This window comes from Bacillus rossius, chromosome 6 (genome assembly GCF_032445375.1).
Source record: "Bacillus rossius redtenbacheri isolate Brsri chromosome 6, Brsri_v3, whole genome shotgun sequence".
Classification (NCBI taxonomy): Eukaryota; Metazoa; Arthropoda; class Insecta; order Phasmatodea; family Bacillidae; genus Bacillus; species Bacillus rossius.
In genome coordinates, this window is record NC_086334.1 from 33,137,643 (window position 1) to 33,156,095 (window position 18,453).

The 18,453-nt window shown below is 35.8% G+C and overlaps 1 protein-coding gene across 1 annotated transcript; it reads right to left on the minus strand.

Moving 5' to 3' along the window:
* Positions 1–7,082: 7,082 nt before the first annotated feature.
* On the minus strand, positions 7,083–17,429 carry LOC134533008 (large ribosomal subunit protein uL29m). Its single transcript, XM_063370131.1, has 6 exons — positions 17,150–17,429; positions 15,743–15,913; positions 14,751–14,847; positions 12,545–12,662; positions 10,010–10,169; positions 7,083–7,494 (listed from the first exon to the last, which is right to left on the minus strand). Exons 1-6 carry the CDS (start codon positions 17,242–17,244, stop codon positions 7,347–7,349), a joined length of 789 nt encoding a protein of 262 aa, XP_063226201.1. The 5' UTR covers positions 17,245–17,429; the 3' UTR covers positions 7,083–7,346.
* Between the last annotated feature and the right edge of the window lie 1,024 nt (positions 17,430–18,453).

The window sequence follows — 18,453 nt, forward strand, 5'->3', positions numbered from 1 at the left end:
TGCTGGGATCGCACGTGCGATGGAGGCTAGGCGGGCGACGGCGCGCCGCTCGGCTCGGAGCGCCGTGGTGGGGGTAGCTCCCCATAAGCCAGCCTAGGAGCACAGTCCAGTCGTGCGCAACACTATCCTGTGCGCGGCGCGACATTTCTTGTCCTGTTTCTCCCATTTTGGCTCGCTCTTCGAGAATGATGACGGCAGTGTTTGTCACGTGTTATTGTTCTTCTTTAGTGCGTTTAGTGCGACGTTTAAAAAGTTTGTTTTAACTACTAAGTTAAGTTAATCGTTATGGCCTTGAGTAAGTTAACAGTCTCGGACATAAAAACACTGGTGTTTCTAAGTTGTTATTGGAAAGGAAAATCGAAATAAAACAAGCAGGCAGGCCAATGCCTAAACTTACTATAGTGCAAGTGACTAAGTCAAAAAATAGGGAGTTCAGGAGAGAATTTAAGCAGGACATTTACGAAAAAAACCTCGTGGATCTGTGGATGCGAAGAAACCAACCGGCTCTATTGTTTTCCCTGCCTGCTCTTCGCGAAACGAAGTGATGAATCTAGTTCTGTAAGTTTTGGCGTCTCAGATTTGTCTCACTTAAGTCAAAAAATAATGAAGCATGAGAGTGCAGAAACACATTTGAATTCCGTCCGGGAGTTTCATCTTTTGGGGAAATTAGACATTCGCCAACAACTTGATTGTGCCTACCGTTTAAACATTAAACAACATAACGAGCAAGTTACAAAAAACGTTATGTCTTGTCTAAAATTATAGATTGTATAAACATTTGCGGGGCGTTTGAACTCGCGCTGCGAGGTCACGACGAGACACAAGAATCTGCTAATCCTGGAATTTTTAGAGGGTTAGTTAATTTTTCAGCAGAGTTAGACAAATCTTTGAAAGACCACCTTGCAAATGCCACTGTTTCAAAGGGACTTGTAAAGAAATCCAAAACGATTTGCTAGATTGTATGCTTAAAGTCTGCCAAGAATACATCAAAAAATAAATTTCATGTGCAAGTTTTGTTTCAGTGATTGCAGACGAAACGATAGACATATCATCTTTATTCCAATTGGTTATAGTTTTTCGCTATGTGTTACCTAACGGGCAAGCAGTATAACGATTCTGGCAATTTGTAAATCCTCCAGGACATGATGCTGCGTCAATCGCAGATTGTATTCGCATTGTTGACAAACCCGAGAAATTGATATCTCAGAGTTATGATGGAGCTAGTGTAATGAGTGGGCATCACAATGGTGTTCAGGCCATTATTGCACATTACGTGCATTGTTATGCGCATCAGTTGAATTTAATTGTGGCACAATCTACAAGCCAAAACCAACAAGTCCGTGTATTCTTTTCCAATTTGAGTGATATAACTAACTTCTTTAGCCACTCACACAGAGAATCTCTGTTCTTGATGGCGTTGTTGGCGGGAGAATTCCTCGTGCTTCTTCTACAAGATAGAATTTTAAGAGCCCTATGTACTGTTAACACGGTGTACAAGTACAGAAAAAAACTGATTGAATGCATGAACAAAATTGAGTCGTCATGCAAGCAGTCAACAACAATCAACCAGTCGGGAGCTATTCGGCATATGTTGAATGATCCAGTGTTTTTATTTTGGCTGACAGTTTTTCACAATATAATGCCGCACGTAGACATTTTGTTTAATCAGCTACAAAAAAGGAGCATCGATGCCGATAAAGTCAAGAAACATGTTGACAGTTTTCGACTTTCATTTGAGAAAGAAAGAGAGAATATGGATAAAGTGAGAATGCGAACTGAAATTTCGGTGCCAGAGCAGCATAGCATTCTAAAAAAAGAAAGTGGAAGATGTTCATGTAAATAGAACTGTTGCAGCCAAGGAAGTATGTGATGTGATTACTAATCAAGTAAAGGAGAGGTTTTCTTTCACAACATATTATTCTGCGGTATGCCTTTTTGATCACGTCCGGACCACCCGCTTCAAAAAAAAAAAAAAGGGGGGGGGGGTTCGGTGATTCTTTATATAAAGAGCCCAATGCTGTGAACCCCCATTTTCAAAAGGCACCAGCCGCCACTGGGACCAACAGTGGAAGATGAACTTTCTTTGGAAAGAATGGATGCTGTATTTACAGCGGGACGAATATTGTAAATATTCTTTATTAACCTCATTTTATTGCACATATTTATTTTTATCATTAGGGTGTTTATGTTTTGTACTATTACGATTATTCATTGGGCGACTACGTCACACCCGTCTGCGATACGTCAGGATCGGCGCGGGGAGGGGGATGGATGAGGAGCCGCGCGCCGCGCCGGAGCGCGAGGGAGATAGTCGTCGCCGGCAGGGCACGAGAAGCAGTCACGTGCCTGGAGGCAGTCGTGCCTCGAGACGGTCGCCGAGCAGTGAGCCGAGTCAGTAAATGGACGTCGGCGTCGCGACGCGAGCATAGCGGCAGCATACAGTCATAGCACGAGTCTCATCTTGTTCGTAAACATGTGGCGAGGACTGGGGGCATTTTCGTTTGTACATAGTAGCTTGCGGGGCATTTACGTTTGTACATAATAGCTCGTAGCAGTGTGTGCCAGTGTTGCGCCACACTTCCGGATGTCGCCGAACTATATGACATAGCGCTAGAAGGCACCAGTAGCGCGAGGCCTGTTCAGTGTGCATATGGGCGTATAGAATTGGAGTATCCACATTTGTACATAGTGGTTTGCAACCTAGTGTGCGTATCGTGACGCATCTCCAGACATTGCCGGGACACGCGACGTAGAGTCACTGAAACCAGAGGGGCATTAGGACATGTATTGAGCGCAGGGACCCCCCCAACCCCAACATAACACAGGCCTAAACTCGTATATAGTACGGTGCAGACTATCCTGAAAGTAACGCCAAGTATCCGGTCAGGAGAAGAACCCTCGTGTAGCCGTGCGTGAAACTAGACTGTCGCAGGCGGCAGGGCCGGTGCAAGGTAAATTGGCGCCCTAGGCGAAAAACCTTTATTGCGGCCCCCCCCCCCCCCGACAACCCAAAAAAAATTGACCATGCCTCAAAATACATCAGGTAAGCCTAATATTCTGTCAACAATCAAATGTAAGCAGGGTTTTTTTTTTTTTTTTTTACTTTTTTACTTATTACAAATCATAAACAGGTCACAGTGGACTTTAAATAATTACTTATATCAATATAACCATTCCAAATTGTTACAAAAATCCATTTTCATCTAGTTTCAATAATCGTTAAACATATTATATGAGCTGTTATGTGTCGTGCTGCGCCGCCCCCAGCTACCTGGCGCCCTAGGCGGTTGCCTAGTTCACCTATATGGACGCGCTGGCCCTGGCAGGCGGGGCTGGGACAGCCCCATGTACAGGGTCCTGTGTTAATAAACCGGGTGTTCGTCACAGACTAGTGGTGAATAATTCAATGTCTGAGCTTGACCCTCCTTGGCCACTCTACCCAGGACAAATGAGCAGCAGGGCGTCGAACCACGAGGGAGAGCTAGCGGGACGACAATAACAAAATCGGGGGATACAGTTTGGTGTTGCAGCTACATATCTATCATCTACATCCAATATTTAATTACATCACTGGATAGCTAAAGGATCAAATAATTTGATACGCTAAATGAGAACTGTGACGCATCGCACGCGGTGGAGGAAGCTCCATTTTGAGATCATTTTGCTGCGTTTCGAGATTTCCATTTAGTATAACTTTTGACTCAGAGAAGCTACGACGTTCGTTTTGAGTTTCAATCGTCAGCTCTCGTCAAAATCTATCGACTGCATATATAAATCATTAGTGTAAAATAGTTACAGTAAATATATATGCTGGTAAAATAAAATAAAATATCAAAAATATATGTCTGCCTATATGCGACTTCTTAGTGTTCAAACATGATTATAACATACATAAAATAACATTTTTTTTTATATTTTGTATAGAGAACATTACCTACTACGTACAACACAACCACACCCCATTTTTTTATTCTACATAACTAGGAGCCAGCATACTATGCTGACTAGGAAGTGTGCAGCAGTATATCTGCTAGTTTTATTCAGTACCTAATTAATTTGTAGCCTATGAGCCTCGTGGACTATGCTGGGGCCGACGACCGATACATCATTGGTTAGATTCATTAGCTAGCCTGGTGCCCTCCTGGATAATTAACACCAATTCACAAAACTATTCATTAGTCACCCTGGGGTTTTAGCCACAAGACCACGGGTCATGGCAAGTATTCTTCGTATAGCCAAACATTAAAATTAATTTTTTTTTTACATTTGGAATTTTATTTTATATTTTGTGTGTCTGTTATAAAGATATTGTCAGAGTCCACATAATTTCTCAACTAGTGAGGGAAAAAAAGCCATACAAACTGCACATTCGCCCAGCAACTTTCAGACTTTTTCTTTCCAATATACCAGTCATGGAATCTATCCATTAAAACATATCGGGCAACAAGGAAAATTAACTGTTTTCACTACGTTACACTTATCTGTATGCCTTCCTTTCATGGTTTCCTTATCAAACAACCACATTGGATGATAAAATTGTGTTTACTATTCGTCGCTTATATAGTCACTAATGCAACAAGCACATAGGATTTGTGCTTAAAAAGGTGGGAAATTGACATTTTTCTTATAAACCCAACTATGATAACACAGCCCAAGCTATACATTGAAACAATTTCTGAAACATATATTATTTTTTCAATTCACCATTAGAAAAAATATTTAATGATATCCTCCACGGGGAGGATATTTAATGATATCCTCCACGGGGAGGATGGAGATATTGGTAGTCTCTCAGTAGTGTTGCTGGTGGATATATTGTTTCCCGGCACCTCTCAAGAAGAGCAACCTCCCACAAGACGGTGAGTTGTGGAATGTTCAATGTGGCTTACCTGCGCTGGAGAACAACTCTTATGAAAGGATTATTCTTCCTCTTTTCATGTGATCATAGGAAACGAATTGCTAATTTAATGTTTTAATGCATTTTATAAATTATTCTTTGCTATTTCACAGTTTAATCTACGGATTTGTTTTGCTTTAATTTTTTTGACGTGACGTCTAATAAATGATGAACGCCGGCTGCACGCACGAAAAAGTGTCCCATTACGCTGTGTCCCGTTACACTCATTGTACGCTTGCGCCGCATCTATCTCTCTTCCACTCGATTGGAACAACCATTGATTTGACTTTTTCCAGGTACATTAAACTTGAAACACTCCCATTCGTTTCCTACTTTTCCTATCATCGTCCTATCCTTAACAGAATAACACAGATTGGAAGAAGTTAAATAGCAAACATGTATAAAAGTTATAGTTAAAATAATCTCTTCGTTAAAGTAATAAACATATTTGAATTAATGAGTGCAAATAAAAGTAAATTTATCAATCAAATTGTAGATTTCATTTCACTCCTTTGTATCCATACAAAATAGTGATAATTCAATAAAAATGATTCAATTTTATTCATAAAAGTATGCAATCATTTCATCAATGTTTTGTTATGACGTTACGTTAAACTATCGTCTGTAAACCGACTTTACAGACAACCTATTTTTAAAATTTTTTTTTACTTCTTTAGCTCAGTTTTTATCATTGATTTTTCAAGTTTTGTTTACAACCAATGGTAATTCGCCTTCGTAATTTATTTTATAAATTAATTAAGTAATATCAAGAAAGAATTTGTCTTACAAGTGATTAATTTTAATACAGAGAATGTAACATCAGTGATTTAAATGTGAAAAATATTCCACAAGTTTGAATTTGTCACTTTAGAATAAATAGTCAAATTTGTAACAGCTGTGCTTATTGGCTAGTAAAATTAGAAGGAACTTTAGGTATCAAACCAGAAGTTTTGGATTTTCAGTCAAAGTCTAGATGCCAAGCACACCAGTTGCATCAGAAAAATTGTGTTGAAAGTGAATTTAGGACTGAGTTAATAATAATAATCAGTACAGCATTGACGTATTAACTACTGAAATACTACAAACTTTACAATTTTAAGAAGAATAAGTAAATAATTCTGCAGTGTGCTTAATGATTGATTATCAGCAAGTGAACTGTGATTAAACATTAATAAGAAGAATAAGCACTGAATTCCACAATCAACTAAGTTTATAACCTATTTCACAATTAATAATAGGACTTCAACAAATCTAAAATAGAGAATCCAAGTGAATCGACGGCAAAGATTGTATCTAGTTGCAGTCAACGGGTCAAGAAATGAGTTTCTTTGATCTAGTTCCAGTGTATACATACATCTCAGCATGAATTAACATTTTCTAAGCTTGGAAGAATTGCATTCTTCACCATGACACTACTATCTACAGCAACAGGAAACATGCATTAGTAAGGAAAGCAAGGACTGAATATATTCGTTATTCATGTTATGGTATGTAGATGAGGAATACAGAGGTTTGTACAAAGGGTTATATATTTCTGTTAAGTGTTAAATATGTCTGTTTTTCAATTGGTTTCAACATCTTTATTGTATTACCAAGCATCAACTATTATTGTTTGTAACTGATTTTGTCTTACACTTAATCTAGCCTTGTTATTTTAAAACATATAATTTTCATTTCAATGCAAATGCTTTTGTCATTTGAATGAATTAGAAGTAAATTTTGATTGTTGATACATGTTCCAATAGACTGGAAGATATATTTTTTTGGATCTATTTAGTATTTAAGATATCTTCATTTCAACATTGACACTCAAACATACATGAAGATAGTCCAATATAAATAATTGGTCTATTTTGAATAAATATTGAAATAACTTTCATCCGGATTGTATGATATTTGAAACTATATTGTTTTAACCTATGGAGGTGACATCAACCATGCATGACATATTTTGGTTCCAACAGCTTTTTCTGAACCAATGTGATTTACCAAATGAGTTGGGATTTTTTACCATTTTCAGCAATAAAATTATTTAAATTGTTTTCCTAGGTCTTGAACCTAACTATAAGTCTAGAGATTCAGATTTGATTAGGTTTGGTACATGTGTAAATGTATGTACACTTCACAATTTTAACAATTTAAACCACAAATGTCTTAGAGCTTAAAAAGATAGAACATCTGGGTATCACTGAAAATGTTAAATGTTATTTTGTTCTCCAAGATTATCTTAACAAAATTTCCAAACACACAGGGCACATAAGAGCTCACGTCTACTAAGCTCAGTGAATAAAGTCACACTATTTATGTAATTTTTTCTAAGTTTTGCTTCCATTGAAACAACAATTATTCAAAGAAAGCTACAGTTCCTAAAAGAATGCTGTAAACACTGTAAAATAATTTTTAAAAGGTAGCAAAAACATTAAAATACATTCTGTGCAATTTTTGTACACTATGCAGTATTATTTCCATGATGTCCAAGAGTTTTCCTGTTGCTCATAACTTCATTCACATTAACATCCGGGTACTGCTCCTTTAGTGCCTCTCTATCGATATTTGGAAACCGCTTAAGGAGGTGCATCACATGATTACGTCTTCGACTGCAACAAAATTTACAAAATGTTAATCAAACACTTTACTAATCCAGCATCTGAAATATGGCACATCAATGCAGCAATTTCTTTGTAATTTGTAGTCTTGTAGACACATCACTACACTTTATACTTCTTCTTTTCCTTCCTTTTTATTTATACAAATCACATCTGAATTTTTCTTTGCAACTAACTAAAACATTATTCCAACATGACATTATATTTAATAGTATCACAATTTCATTAATAGAACTCATACTGAAAATTTTCCAGTTTGTAATTACTTGATCCTGCTATTCATGGTTACTACTTCCAAAGTAATAACAGATAGTTACAAAGTGTAATGGTAATAGGAATGTTTTTATCAAAGGTTCTTTTAAAAGTATCAGTACACTTTCATCATTTGTTTTAACATTAATTAATTAATTCATTGATTGATTCATACACACACACAAAAAATATTCAACACAAAATGCATTTGGTAACATCGAAGCATGCTGAAAAGAAGTTGTAAAATATGATGATTATAAAATAAATTGTTTTTATACAAGGAACATGTTTGACTGAATTAACACATACATGAAATTAAATAGCGTCCATTGATTAATTAATGTGTAACAAATATGTTACATTAATGCCAAAATACTCTTATTGATTAGTAGTGATACTTGATAACTAATGAATATATGTTTCTTTATTATTTTACACATGTTATATTTATTATTTTCACAAGCCATAGTACTTAACATTTTTATATTTGTAACATTAAGTGAAATTACAAAACATATTTAGGACACTTTTGAATGATTTACAAAAGACATAATTCTATGTTCTTAACTATTATGCATACAGTATTTTCCGGCATATAAGATGGGAATTTTATGCAAGACTGAAGGGAATAAAGCTGCTACTTGTCTCCTCTGACAAGTCATATTATATGACAGGTGAACTGTACTAATGTCTTCATTGTATGACGTAAGCACATCTGGCGGTACTTTAGCTGCCATTGCACAAAGGAGGATGGGAAAAAGCTATTTTTAGAATGAATTGGCTATCTTGATCCCCTTTTTAACCCTTGTAGTCCCAAGGATCAAATTAAGTTGTGTCTTTGTACAAACGAGTGCTTTAATCTAAAAGCAGTGCTAAAGCACAACCCAAATTTCATGAATTCAACCCTTGTATCCACACTTTCTGTACCAGTCATGAATAACTCTATGCACTAGTATTTTTCCATGCAGCAGAATTTTAAAGCACAGTAGTAAAACTGCTGGTCGACAAGATCCAAGCAGTGACTCTGCCCCTCATCCGTCTGCTAGAACACAGTGGGAAAAAACACATCTTGCCCTCTCCATCTGCCCTCCTTGTTCATCATGGCTGTCGAGTCAGGTTAGTAAGGATCCAAGCAAAAGCTTTGCAGGTTTATCAAATTGAGAAATTCTTTCCTCTGCCTCACAACTGTGTATGTCTGCATTAGTGTCGTATCTGAGAGTGAGCCAAACGAAGGTAGTACACCAATCCATCACTTAGCACAACTAATGCATTCCTAAAAATGTTAATATTATTCGAAATCATGTATGTTGAAGCATTAGTTTCCATAAATAGCAAGGTTAATTTACTTAGTGTGTTCCAAACTGTGTAGGGAAATATTCTTCATGTAATATAAATGCGTAGAATAACACTCAACGATAAATACGTCACACCATTTATCTTTATAAGCCTACCATTGAATCCTTTGTATGACCAATACCCAATACGACACTGCATAACAGGGGATAGGTGGTTCATCATGTTCAGGTCTGTGGCCGGGAAACAACAGTACGACCCAGTGGCTTACGTGCGGACATAAAAACATTTGGTCCTATACTCCTAATAGCCGCAACTGAAATTGCTATAGCTGATGTTTGCAAAACAGCGGATAGCATAGTCAGACCTGCACGCGCATCTCTTCCTCCCCTCATACAGCTAACTGTATGCCACTTGTTTACCGAGTTGAAGCAGACTTTGTGGCATCATTTCCGACTTTTATTTTGCCTGTGGAGATTTCATTCTAACTAATATTTACAGACGTGCTATTCAAGACTGGGGCAGTAAATTAAATTAATTTGTGCAATTTGAAGATGTGCTAAGTGAGGAATTGGTGTACTTTTGTTTTTTAAGCTTCTCTACATTCACAAACTTTTCTAATATGCCACCCAAATTTTTTGATTGCATGTGGGTAAGGATAGTTATCCACAACAAAATGGTATATTTATTTTCCAACTTTCATAACGGAAAAGCCGAGATTTTATGTACATGCCGTGTTTACTTATAAGCTGGAAACTATGCACTTCTTAAAGAAGAACATGTTATGTTATAACAAACTAACACTGACACACAAAACATTGCACAGACATGTATATAGCACACTGTCTTATATCTTTTAAACAACAAAACAAAACGTTTGTTTGTATATGTTTATGACCCATCTGCTCTGAGGATAAACATGGCCATAAAACATACATTTCCTTACAGTTAGCTTACTTACTTGAAAGCCTTTCTCTTGTCCAGAAACAATTTCTCTCTGTAAAGCCTTAGAAAACTTGTCACAGCATGTCCTTTCCTGTTAAATGGATGTCTTTCATGCCATTTCTTATTCATCCACTTCGGAATAACATGTTCACTCATTTTATGAAAGCTGTTGAGACCTAAACGAAAAATACTTTTCTCATCAACATCATCTATAATAATAAAAAAAAAGTACACGACTGCTAGAACCAAGCTGACTAGTATGATAATACATAAAACTTTAGCTCATAGCAATGTATTTACTGGTGAACATGATGTATGCTTATCTATGATCAGTCCCAAAACACCTGCAAAAAAGGATGTGAAAATTACTCAGACATGACTTGAAAACATGTTTCTGTGCAGCTCCAAACGAAAGAAAAGGGAAAGGGCTCAGACAAGTCATTGATTGGCTCTGCTCAGTGGGAACCTTGCACATAATATCTTCAAATCCAGTATTATATGGTTTCGGTACATTCTGTAACCTAGCACTTGACATGCCGGGTTGCAGCACTGCACTGCATGCATTTTTAGTTGCTCAAGAGTTTATAGTTACTGTCAGTTTTCATTTTTTTATTATTTCCTAGCGAGTTCCATTTTACTTTTTCACACTTGGCATTCCCGTTAAAAATATACTAACAATTTAATTGCTTATGTGATGACCTTCTGTAACAAAATTAATAAATGGGTGGTTATATGTAAGGCACTAAACCCTTCCATTGAAATCTCATTACAATGTACTTGAAAAAAGTCCACAGTTTTTGGTACTTAATAATGTAACTTCATAGTTTCTTTATACTGAACTGTTACTAACTGTATACAATTTTGTAGGGGTCTAAAACATATACTGTAAAGCCATAGGTTTTTTAAATAAGTTGTTTATAATGATGTTCTACTGATATTAAACAATATTTACATGGGGAACAATATCAGTTTAAATTTATTTCCTGAACAAGTATGTGCAAAAGTAATAACTTTTTATTTAGAATTGAATGTGAAATGTAAGTGAATTATTAATAAACGTAGCCATCACAGCAACTAAGGGCCACAGCCATTACCAGGGGCAGAGAAACTCGATCAAACAGTGGTGGTCTGTCAGTGGCCAGCAGAAAGTCCTCAGAGGGCAAGTTTCTGGTCTGTTGGCGGGCTGGGAATAGGCCATTGCTCAAAGACTACCAAGGCGACGAAAGGTCCGATGTGTGTGACCTCAGACCTCACAATTAATTATTATGGCATTTATTTTCTTTGTATTGGCAAGCCTTGCCGGGCATCCACACTATGTTGATGGCAGGCTAGGAAGTAAACTATCATGTAAATTTATGACAAATAAAATATTTTAATTAGTGACTGGTTAAGTTTTTGAGCTGAAGTATTACAGGTGTACACTATGTGTGCAGTGATGAACCAAAAAAAAAATCTCTTTCATATCCCGTGAGAAGAGAACCTTACAGCTCTGTCTCAATGCTGAATTAATTATGATATTTAATTTTTTTTTGCTTCCATAATTAAAAGATTTTCCTGCATTTGCACTTGGGTCACAAATTTTGCCACCAGAGATTTACTAAACATTTTTTTTTTAACTATAAAAGGTCACAAAAGTGATCATAATTAGGAAAATTTGCATGACTTTTTATCATCTGTTGAGAGAATTTGTGATGAAACACATAATACAAGAGATCTATCATGATTAATTAACAGAAATAATTAATTAACAGGAATATCTAAATAACAATGACAAAAAAAAGTAAATAAAAAACTAGCAAGGCATGTGAGACTGAGCCTTAAGCTTTGGCCACACAGAGCACTATGCTCGCTACGTTCGCGATGTTCACTATGCAAATAGAATATAGCCACTGCATCTCAGTTGTACTGGCCACATCAAGCTGTCTTCGCTATCTTCGCTATGTTGCTGATCCTAACAACATCGCAAAGTTTTTGGTTCTCTGCTATTTTTATAAAAGTCGCTGACTTCATGCATGTGCAGGTAACCAAAAACATATATTTTTGCGTAAAATTGTGCTGTACTTCTGGGTTTGATTTTGGTGAAGCTTAATTTCTTTCCGCACTGTGCTTTAAACAGCCATGTCAACGGAAAAGTTCATTGAATCTATGGAAGAATATAGAAGGCAGGATATAAAAGACAATGCCTGGGACTTGATTTCAAGGCAATGCTATCAAACTGAGTTGTATTTATTCTGAAATGATGCATAAATTTGGTTTTGTCCTCACAAGCAACTGTTTCATCAAATGATAACATTCATAAAATTACTTTCTTTTAAGATTAACTTCATGAATCCATTTAAGTTTACATGCTGTGAGAGCCAGATGAAAATCATAATCGTTTGAATCATCACTCGAATCCCACGGCATGTATCTCTCCAACATAGCGAACATCGCGAACACAGCGTAGCTTAAAGTGTGACCTCGGCTTTAAACTATCTGTTTTGGTTTGATGTGAGACGCAATGTGCAGTGCGAGGAAGCTCCGAAGAACCGACAGCAGCGAAAGCACTGACCTAGGCCACTGGTGACCATGGTAGCTGGCCTCTCGCCACTCTCTCCCGTCTCCAGCTCAAAGTACGCTCGATTCCTCTCCCTCACCACCTCCTCCAGGTTCTTCATGCTCTCGTTCACCTGAGTGGCCAACATCAGTTCGTACTACACAATGGATCCCCGCGACTGGCCACATCGCCACTTACAACTAGACACAACATTTTATGTTCAATTGCAATAAAATAAAAATAGCACCGAAAAGCATGTCATACACCACGTAACACCAAAATGCAAATAAAAATAAACCATTCAACACAAGACATGCAAATAAAATCATGAAAATAATCAATATTTTAACAAGTTAGTAACTTAAATCACAAAAATGTATTTTCTTTAAATATGTTCAAATCACTGAAAGTAATTTAGTTAGCATGGCAATTGCACCAAATATATAGGCCAAAAGAACAACATATTTTCTTTGCTGTACTCATTCTGCAAAGTATTGTCGTCAAACCTGAAACTGAAATGCTTTGGTATTCAATACCCTTTTGAGTTCGCCCATATTTTCCAAAATAATGACCTACAAAAAATGTTGTTTCCTGAAAAGATTTTTACAGTATGTATGCAGATAGTGAAAAGTTTGACCCACTCACACATCCATGTCCTAAATTCAGAAAGATAAGGCCTAATGTTGTTGATTTTAACGATAAATTCTAAACACTGTATACCCCTTCTATTCAAAGGAAGGCAGGCTCCAGTGGGTACAGTACATACCTTAAAACAGGTCGTGATTTGGACTTGTCATTCTTGTTGCGTGGGAGCTTGATAATTTATACTGGCACAAGAAACAACTAGACACTGAATTTGAAAATCTTTCAAAATCATCTCAAATAGTCATGACCCTCATAAAATCGTTGCTCAAAAAAAAAAGGGTACTGTCTAACTACCAACAAATTCTACAGCTCACCAGAGTTAGCCAACGAATAAAAAAAAAGTTATGACTCAGCAAGGAAAATTCAAGAAGAAAATAAAATCATACCAGAGATATGCAAAGTAACTTTTACTGTATGGAAGAACAAGAAAAATGTGGCCGTGTTGTAAACTACTCACGCTGAAATTTTACAACATCTAATAAGCCTGGGAGAAGGCCAGTTATTAAGTCTGACATGCTGAGTTAGTTATTTAATTTTCTTGTCATTACTGTTATCCACGGATTTTCCTGTAAATTTAACTGGGCTGAAGTTGGCTTTATTCCAGCTTTATTCTTATTCCCCTCCTTTCCTCAACCAAGCAGCCTCAGTGGGAGGAGTCAAAGTGGAATGTGTAAAGCACTGGCCATAAAAAAGGAATTATAGAAAGTGTATACAGCATCGGCCATAAAAATGCATTTGAGGTGTATAGCGAAACAGCTCTGACAAAATGGCACTGAACCATAAGGAAATACACAAAATTTCACAGTAATTTTTTTTTGTTATAAAACTAAATTGCTGATATAGAGCTGATATGCCCTTATGTTGTGCCTCATGTTACCTACACACAAAAATATTTGCAAGTAGTTTTTATGAAGTTGTACATACATCACTCCTTCAAAGTGTTTCTTCTTAAATTTACAAATATTTTTAAAGCACCACTAAACTTAGGAGTGAAAGATATATATGGGCAGCTTTCACACATAATTAAAACCGGTTCTTGGCATAAATAATTGCTGCTGATTAACACTTATAGTTAAGCAATAAAACGAATATAAAGTACAACACATACTGATACCTTTTTTGAGGATTTGCCAAACAATTACTGAGGTACAAGACCATTCCTCAATTATTACGGTGAAGCTGTAACTACCATAATGGTCTAATTTTAGACCACTAATTTTAGTCTCTTGATTGGCATATTCTTATATAGTACGAAAAAGTACAGTAGAAAATTGTTTTTGGAAAACTAATTATTAAAAGTAAACAAAAAAAATTACTAACATTTTTAATAGTTATGACTTGAATAAGGATGAGTCAATTCCAACCTAAAGGTAATTTTAGAAAACATAAAACAAAAAAAAAAAAAAAAATCTGTAATAGACAGCAAAAACTCATTTTGAAACATTAATCAAAATTTAAACATTATAACAAACCATGTCAAAGTTAAAACTATTAAGTATACTATTTGATCTACGACATAGAACTAAAAGAATTGAGTATTTAAAAATGCCAGTATTCTGGTAGTATCCATACCAACCTTGTCGATTCTTTCCGGGTTTGGGAATAGCCGAGTTTGTTCCTTGCACTCGTGTTCCATCGTAAATAACATGTTCCTTTCCTTGAGTAAAACAAACCTGAAAACAAGAACCTCATTTCAAAACAATGCTCATCACCACATAAAAAATAAAAATATCCACTTACTCAAAAGTTGACTAAAATATAATTTTATGAAAACCCTTGCTGGCAAATTAAAAAAAAAAAAAAAAGAAGACACAACCGTTTTTATTAAGTCTGGTTTCAACATACAGCCAAAAGGGCAACTTTCTTTGTATTTTAAATTGTTAAAATATTACCATATTCCTACTTCGGGCCCGAATAATTTATACTGTATATATGTTAATTTTTAATAAATATAAAAACTTGAAACAAATGTAGTAAGTATGCTGCAAAGAGCAGTGGTATCAAGCTAAAAATTAACTTGCAAGCAACAGATCAGAATAAATCAAAATTTTTTTTAAAAAATATTTAACTATATAGTCTGGCATCAGTTCAGTTCATGAAGGCAGTCAGATTAAGTGTGTAATGCACAGAATGCTGGACTGATGAATCCGACTGATTGTGTAACCACATTCCCCTCAGTCTCGCTTCAGTCACTACTCCGACAGCATGGAGAGAACATAAACACAGCTGACAAGCGCCTGCTCATGCACAGCGTACAGTTTGAACCGGGAAAAGAATTTATTTTTGCTTTTGAGTCATTGTAATACTGTGGGTTAAAATTCATCAACATTACATCAACAAGTATAAAAAAGGAATGATGCTTTGCAAAAGCTACTAATTATTTATAAGATTACACAATAGTTGAGTCACATCTTTCTGCGTCTAACTTTACTAGCGACCACTTCGTTAGTCTGTACGATACCTCGTTAGTCACTTCAAGTTGTGTTGTAGATTTTCCAAACCTCTGGCATATATACACACACACACAAAAAAAAAAGTAATAAACTTAAGATCAAGCATACTACTAACCAAAGTTTGTGCAAATCTGTATTGCTTTTGATGCGAAGTTCTTCCATTTTCCACGAGCGGCCAACTTTTACTTCGTTGACACCCCAATTCTTTTTGTCGTCAAAAAACTCCATTAAGTCAGTTCGTGCCTGCGTTGTGTGAATGGCAGAATACGGAGGAAACTGAACCATTCTGGAAACAAACCACAGACTGCTAGAGCACAGGCAAGCTTGGTATGACCATCCATAAAGCAATGCATTTTGTTTCAATTTCCTCTTCATTAGACTTCTTTCAGTGACCAAATGCAATAGGTAGTCTGAAATGAAGGACATGGATATTTGGTGTTATTACAGGCGTTATTGGCGAAATTACAGGTTTGTAAAAAAAACTATTACACTATACAGAGCCATCAAGAGAAACTAAGGGCCCGAGGGCAAACAATTTTGTCGGCACCCTCCACAATACTTACTGTACAATTATTCAATTTTTTAAATCCCACAATTATATATACATATGGTTGTAAATGTGACCTGCGAGTATTACATATACTGTTAGGTTTCCAATTAATTCTATTAAAATAAACTAGGAATTTTGTTCAGGTATCTGAGTAAACTCACGCATTAAAAACAATCTCGAAACTCAAATGTGGTAGGGCAGGGGCAGGGACAAGAACACAGACAGGGACAGGGATCGGAACCCGCCCCATTTACCCTGCAACTCGATGGTCTTCCAACTACATAGCCGACAAATATTATTCAGAAAAATAATAAATTAAGTCTGATTGGCTGATTAATAAATGGAAATAAAGATACTCAAATACCAATCGGGAGGCAAATGTGGTAGAATGGTCAGATTAATTGCCTCCCAACCAGAAGATCCAGGTATGATTCCTGAGGTCAAACCAGGATTCCCTCAAGTGAAAAATGTGGTGGATATTGTCTGTCCGTCCGCCACAACCTTGCCAGGTTTTAACTTTAGACAGACGGAAAGGTGACATTATAACCTCAAATATGTCTGAAAGGTATTTTCTTTATTTTTAAAAAGTTTTTTTTGTTTGTTTATTAGTTAAGGTGCTTCCGTATTATGTTCCTAACTTGCCACTGACAACGTTTTGAGTTTGAAATTTGAAACAATAATTGTATAAAACACAAAATTAATTAATAATGAACTCGAACTCGAAAATATATTGGAATAAATATTTTAGAGTTTTAGTCAAATATAAGTGCTTAGCGTACATGATCGTCAAACTAGTAAAACCTTTTAAAGAAATTTTAAAGATAAGCCTCAATAGTTGTGGGCAGCATCCAAGTAGAAAATTATTATAACGGACGTTGTGAATCGCTCGGCTTGTTGACGGACGGACGGATCACTCTGAGTCCAGCTTAAGCCATCAATTTAAATGATATCACATACAAATACTCTACTAACCTTACTAAGAAACAAGGCTTGCAAATTCCTTGCATCGCAAAATTGGACGTAAGAAAATTGTTTGTTAACCTCCATAAACTCTTTACGCAAGACATTTTGCAACGTAAAAGAGTAGTTCTGATAGATTTGTTATAAAAACTATCATTAGTACACAAAGAAGTTCACATTTATTTATTTACTTATTTAAACTCAAAACTCAGTCAACTTCCATGTTCCATATGTATATTTGAAGAAGCAACAAAATACATACAGAAAGCAGCCATGATGGCTTCCAAGAAAAATCCTCTAAACAAAAACATCCACCCTAATAAATTTTAAAAGCACAGTTCTTTACTAACAATACAAATTAAGTCTTATCACAAAGGTATTTATAAATATATATAATTTAAAAAATGTTGAATTAATAGAATATTTCACGCGGACTACCGCATGTTTTTCATGCATGAAGTTGTTGCTAATAGTATATACAGAAAATCTGTCGAAACATTTAGAAAAAGGGAACAGTGCATTTTGTAGAGAAAGTTTGCAGCAATCGATGGATGTGATTGGTTTATGTGTGAAATACTTAGCTTGATTGCAATTAATTTTTTAATATTATTTAATTTCGGAGTGCAAGGTTGTTTATTAATGTAGTATTATTAAAGACCTATGCTCTTAATAAGTAAATTTACGTATAGTTTGTTAAGTTTTGTATATTAAATTTTGTTTTATCCTTTTTTAATTGTTTATCTGTGTATTTTACTACTAATAAATGATATGTTTTTATGTTTACTAGTATAATGTCACCTCTTTGTACTTGCGCAAAATAGTTTCCGGTTTTAAATTATTTGTATCCAAATGTAATATAAATAAAATGAAGTAAAATTACACGAAAAAGCATCAAAATAACCCATTTATAACGAAATAAGTGTACTTTAATAGAAATGAATTTCAATGATTAAATGCATGAATTGTAACGATATAAATCAAAGGAAATGACTGAAATGTTGACGCCAACCGGCGGTGCTCCCTCTGGATCGCACAGGCCGTTACGTCCCAACAACACTTACTCTTAAGTGCATCGAACACACTCGAGCGTGATGTCCGCCCTGTGAGATAAAGTGCGCCGCGACGAACACCAGGTCGACTACAGCGCCGGCCGGGTGTGGCAATGCACTAATGTATAATTAAATCAGTAATTCTGCTGTATAAAACAACCAAATTAATAACAATTAAAAGATACTGTAATAATATGAAAATTATGTGCAATTGTTAAATAATCATGTAATGTCAAATATATCATTTAAGTCCAAAACTGGTTGGTC

What these genes read in the sequence shown, in the direction of transcription:
- LOC134533008 (XM_063370131.1), bottom strand. Translation starts at nt 17,244, where the DNA reads ATGTCTTGCGTAAAGAGTTTATGGAGGTTAACAAACAATTTTCTTACG. An exon ending in ACCCGGAAAGAATCGACAAG is followed by an intron (nt 12,663 to 14,750) that starts GTTGGTATGGAT and finishes TTGGCCACTCAG; the next exon opens with GTGAACGAGAGCATGAAGAA. An exon ending in GACAAGAGAAAGGCTTTCAA is followed by an intron (nt 7,495 to 10,009) that starts GTAAGTAAGCTA and finishes ATTTTGTTGCAG; the next exon opens with TCGAAGACGTAATCATGTGA.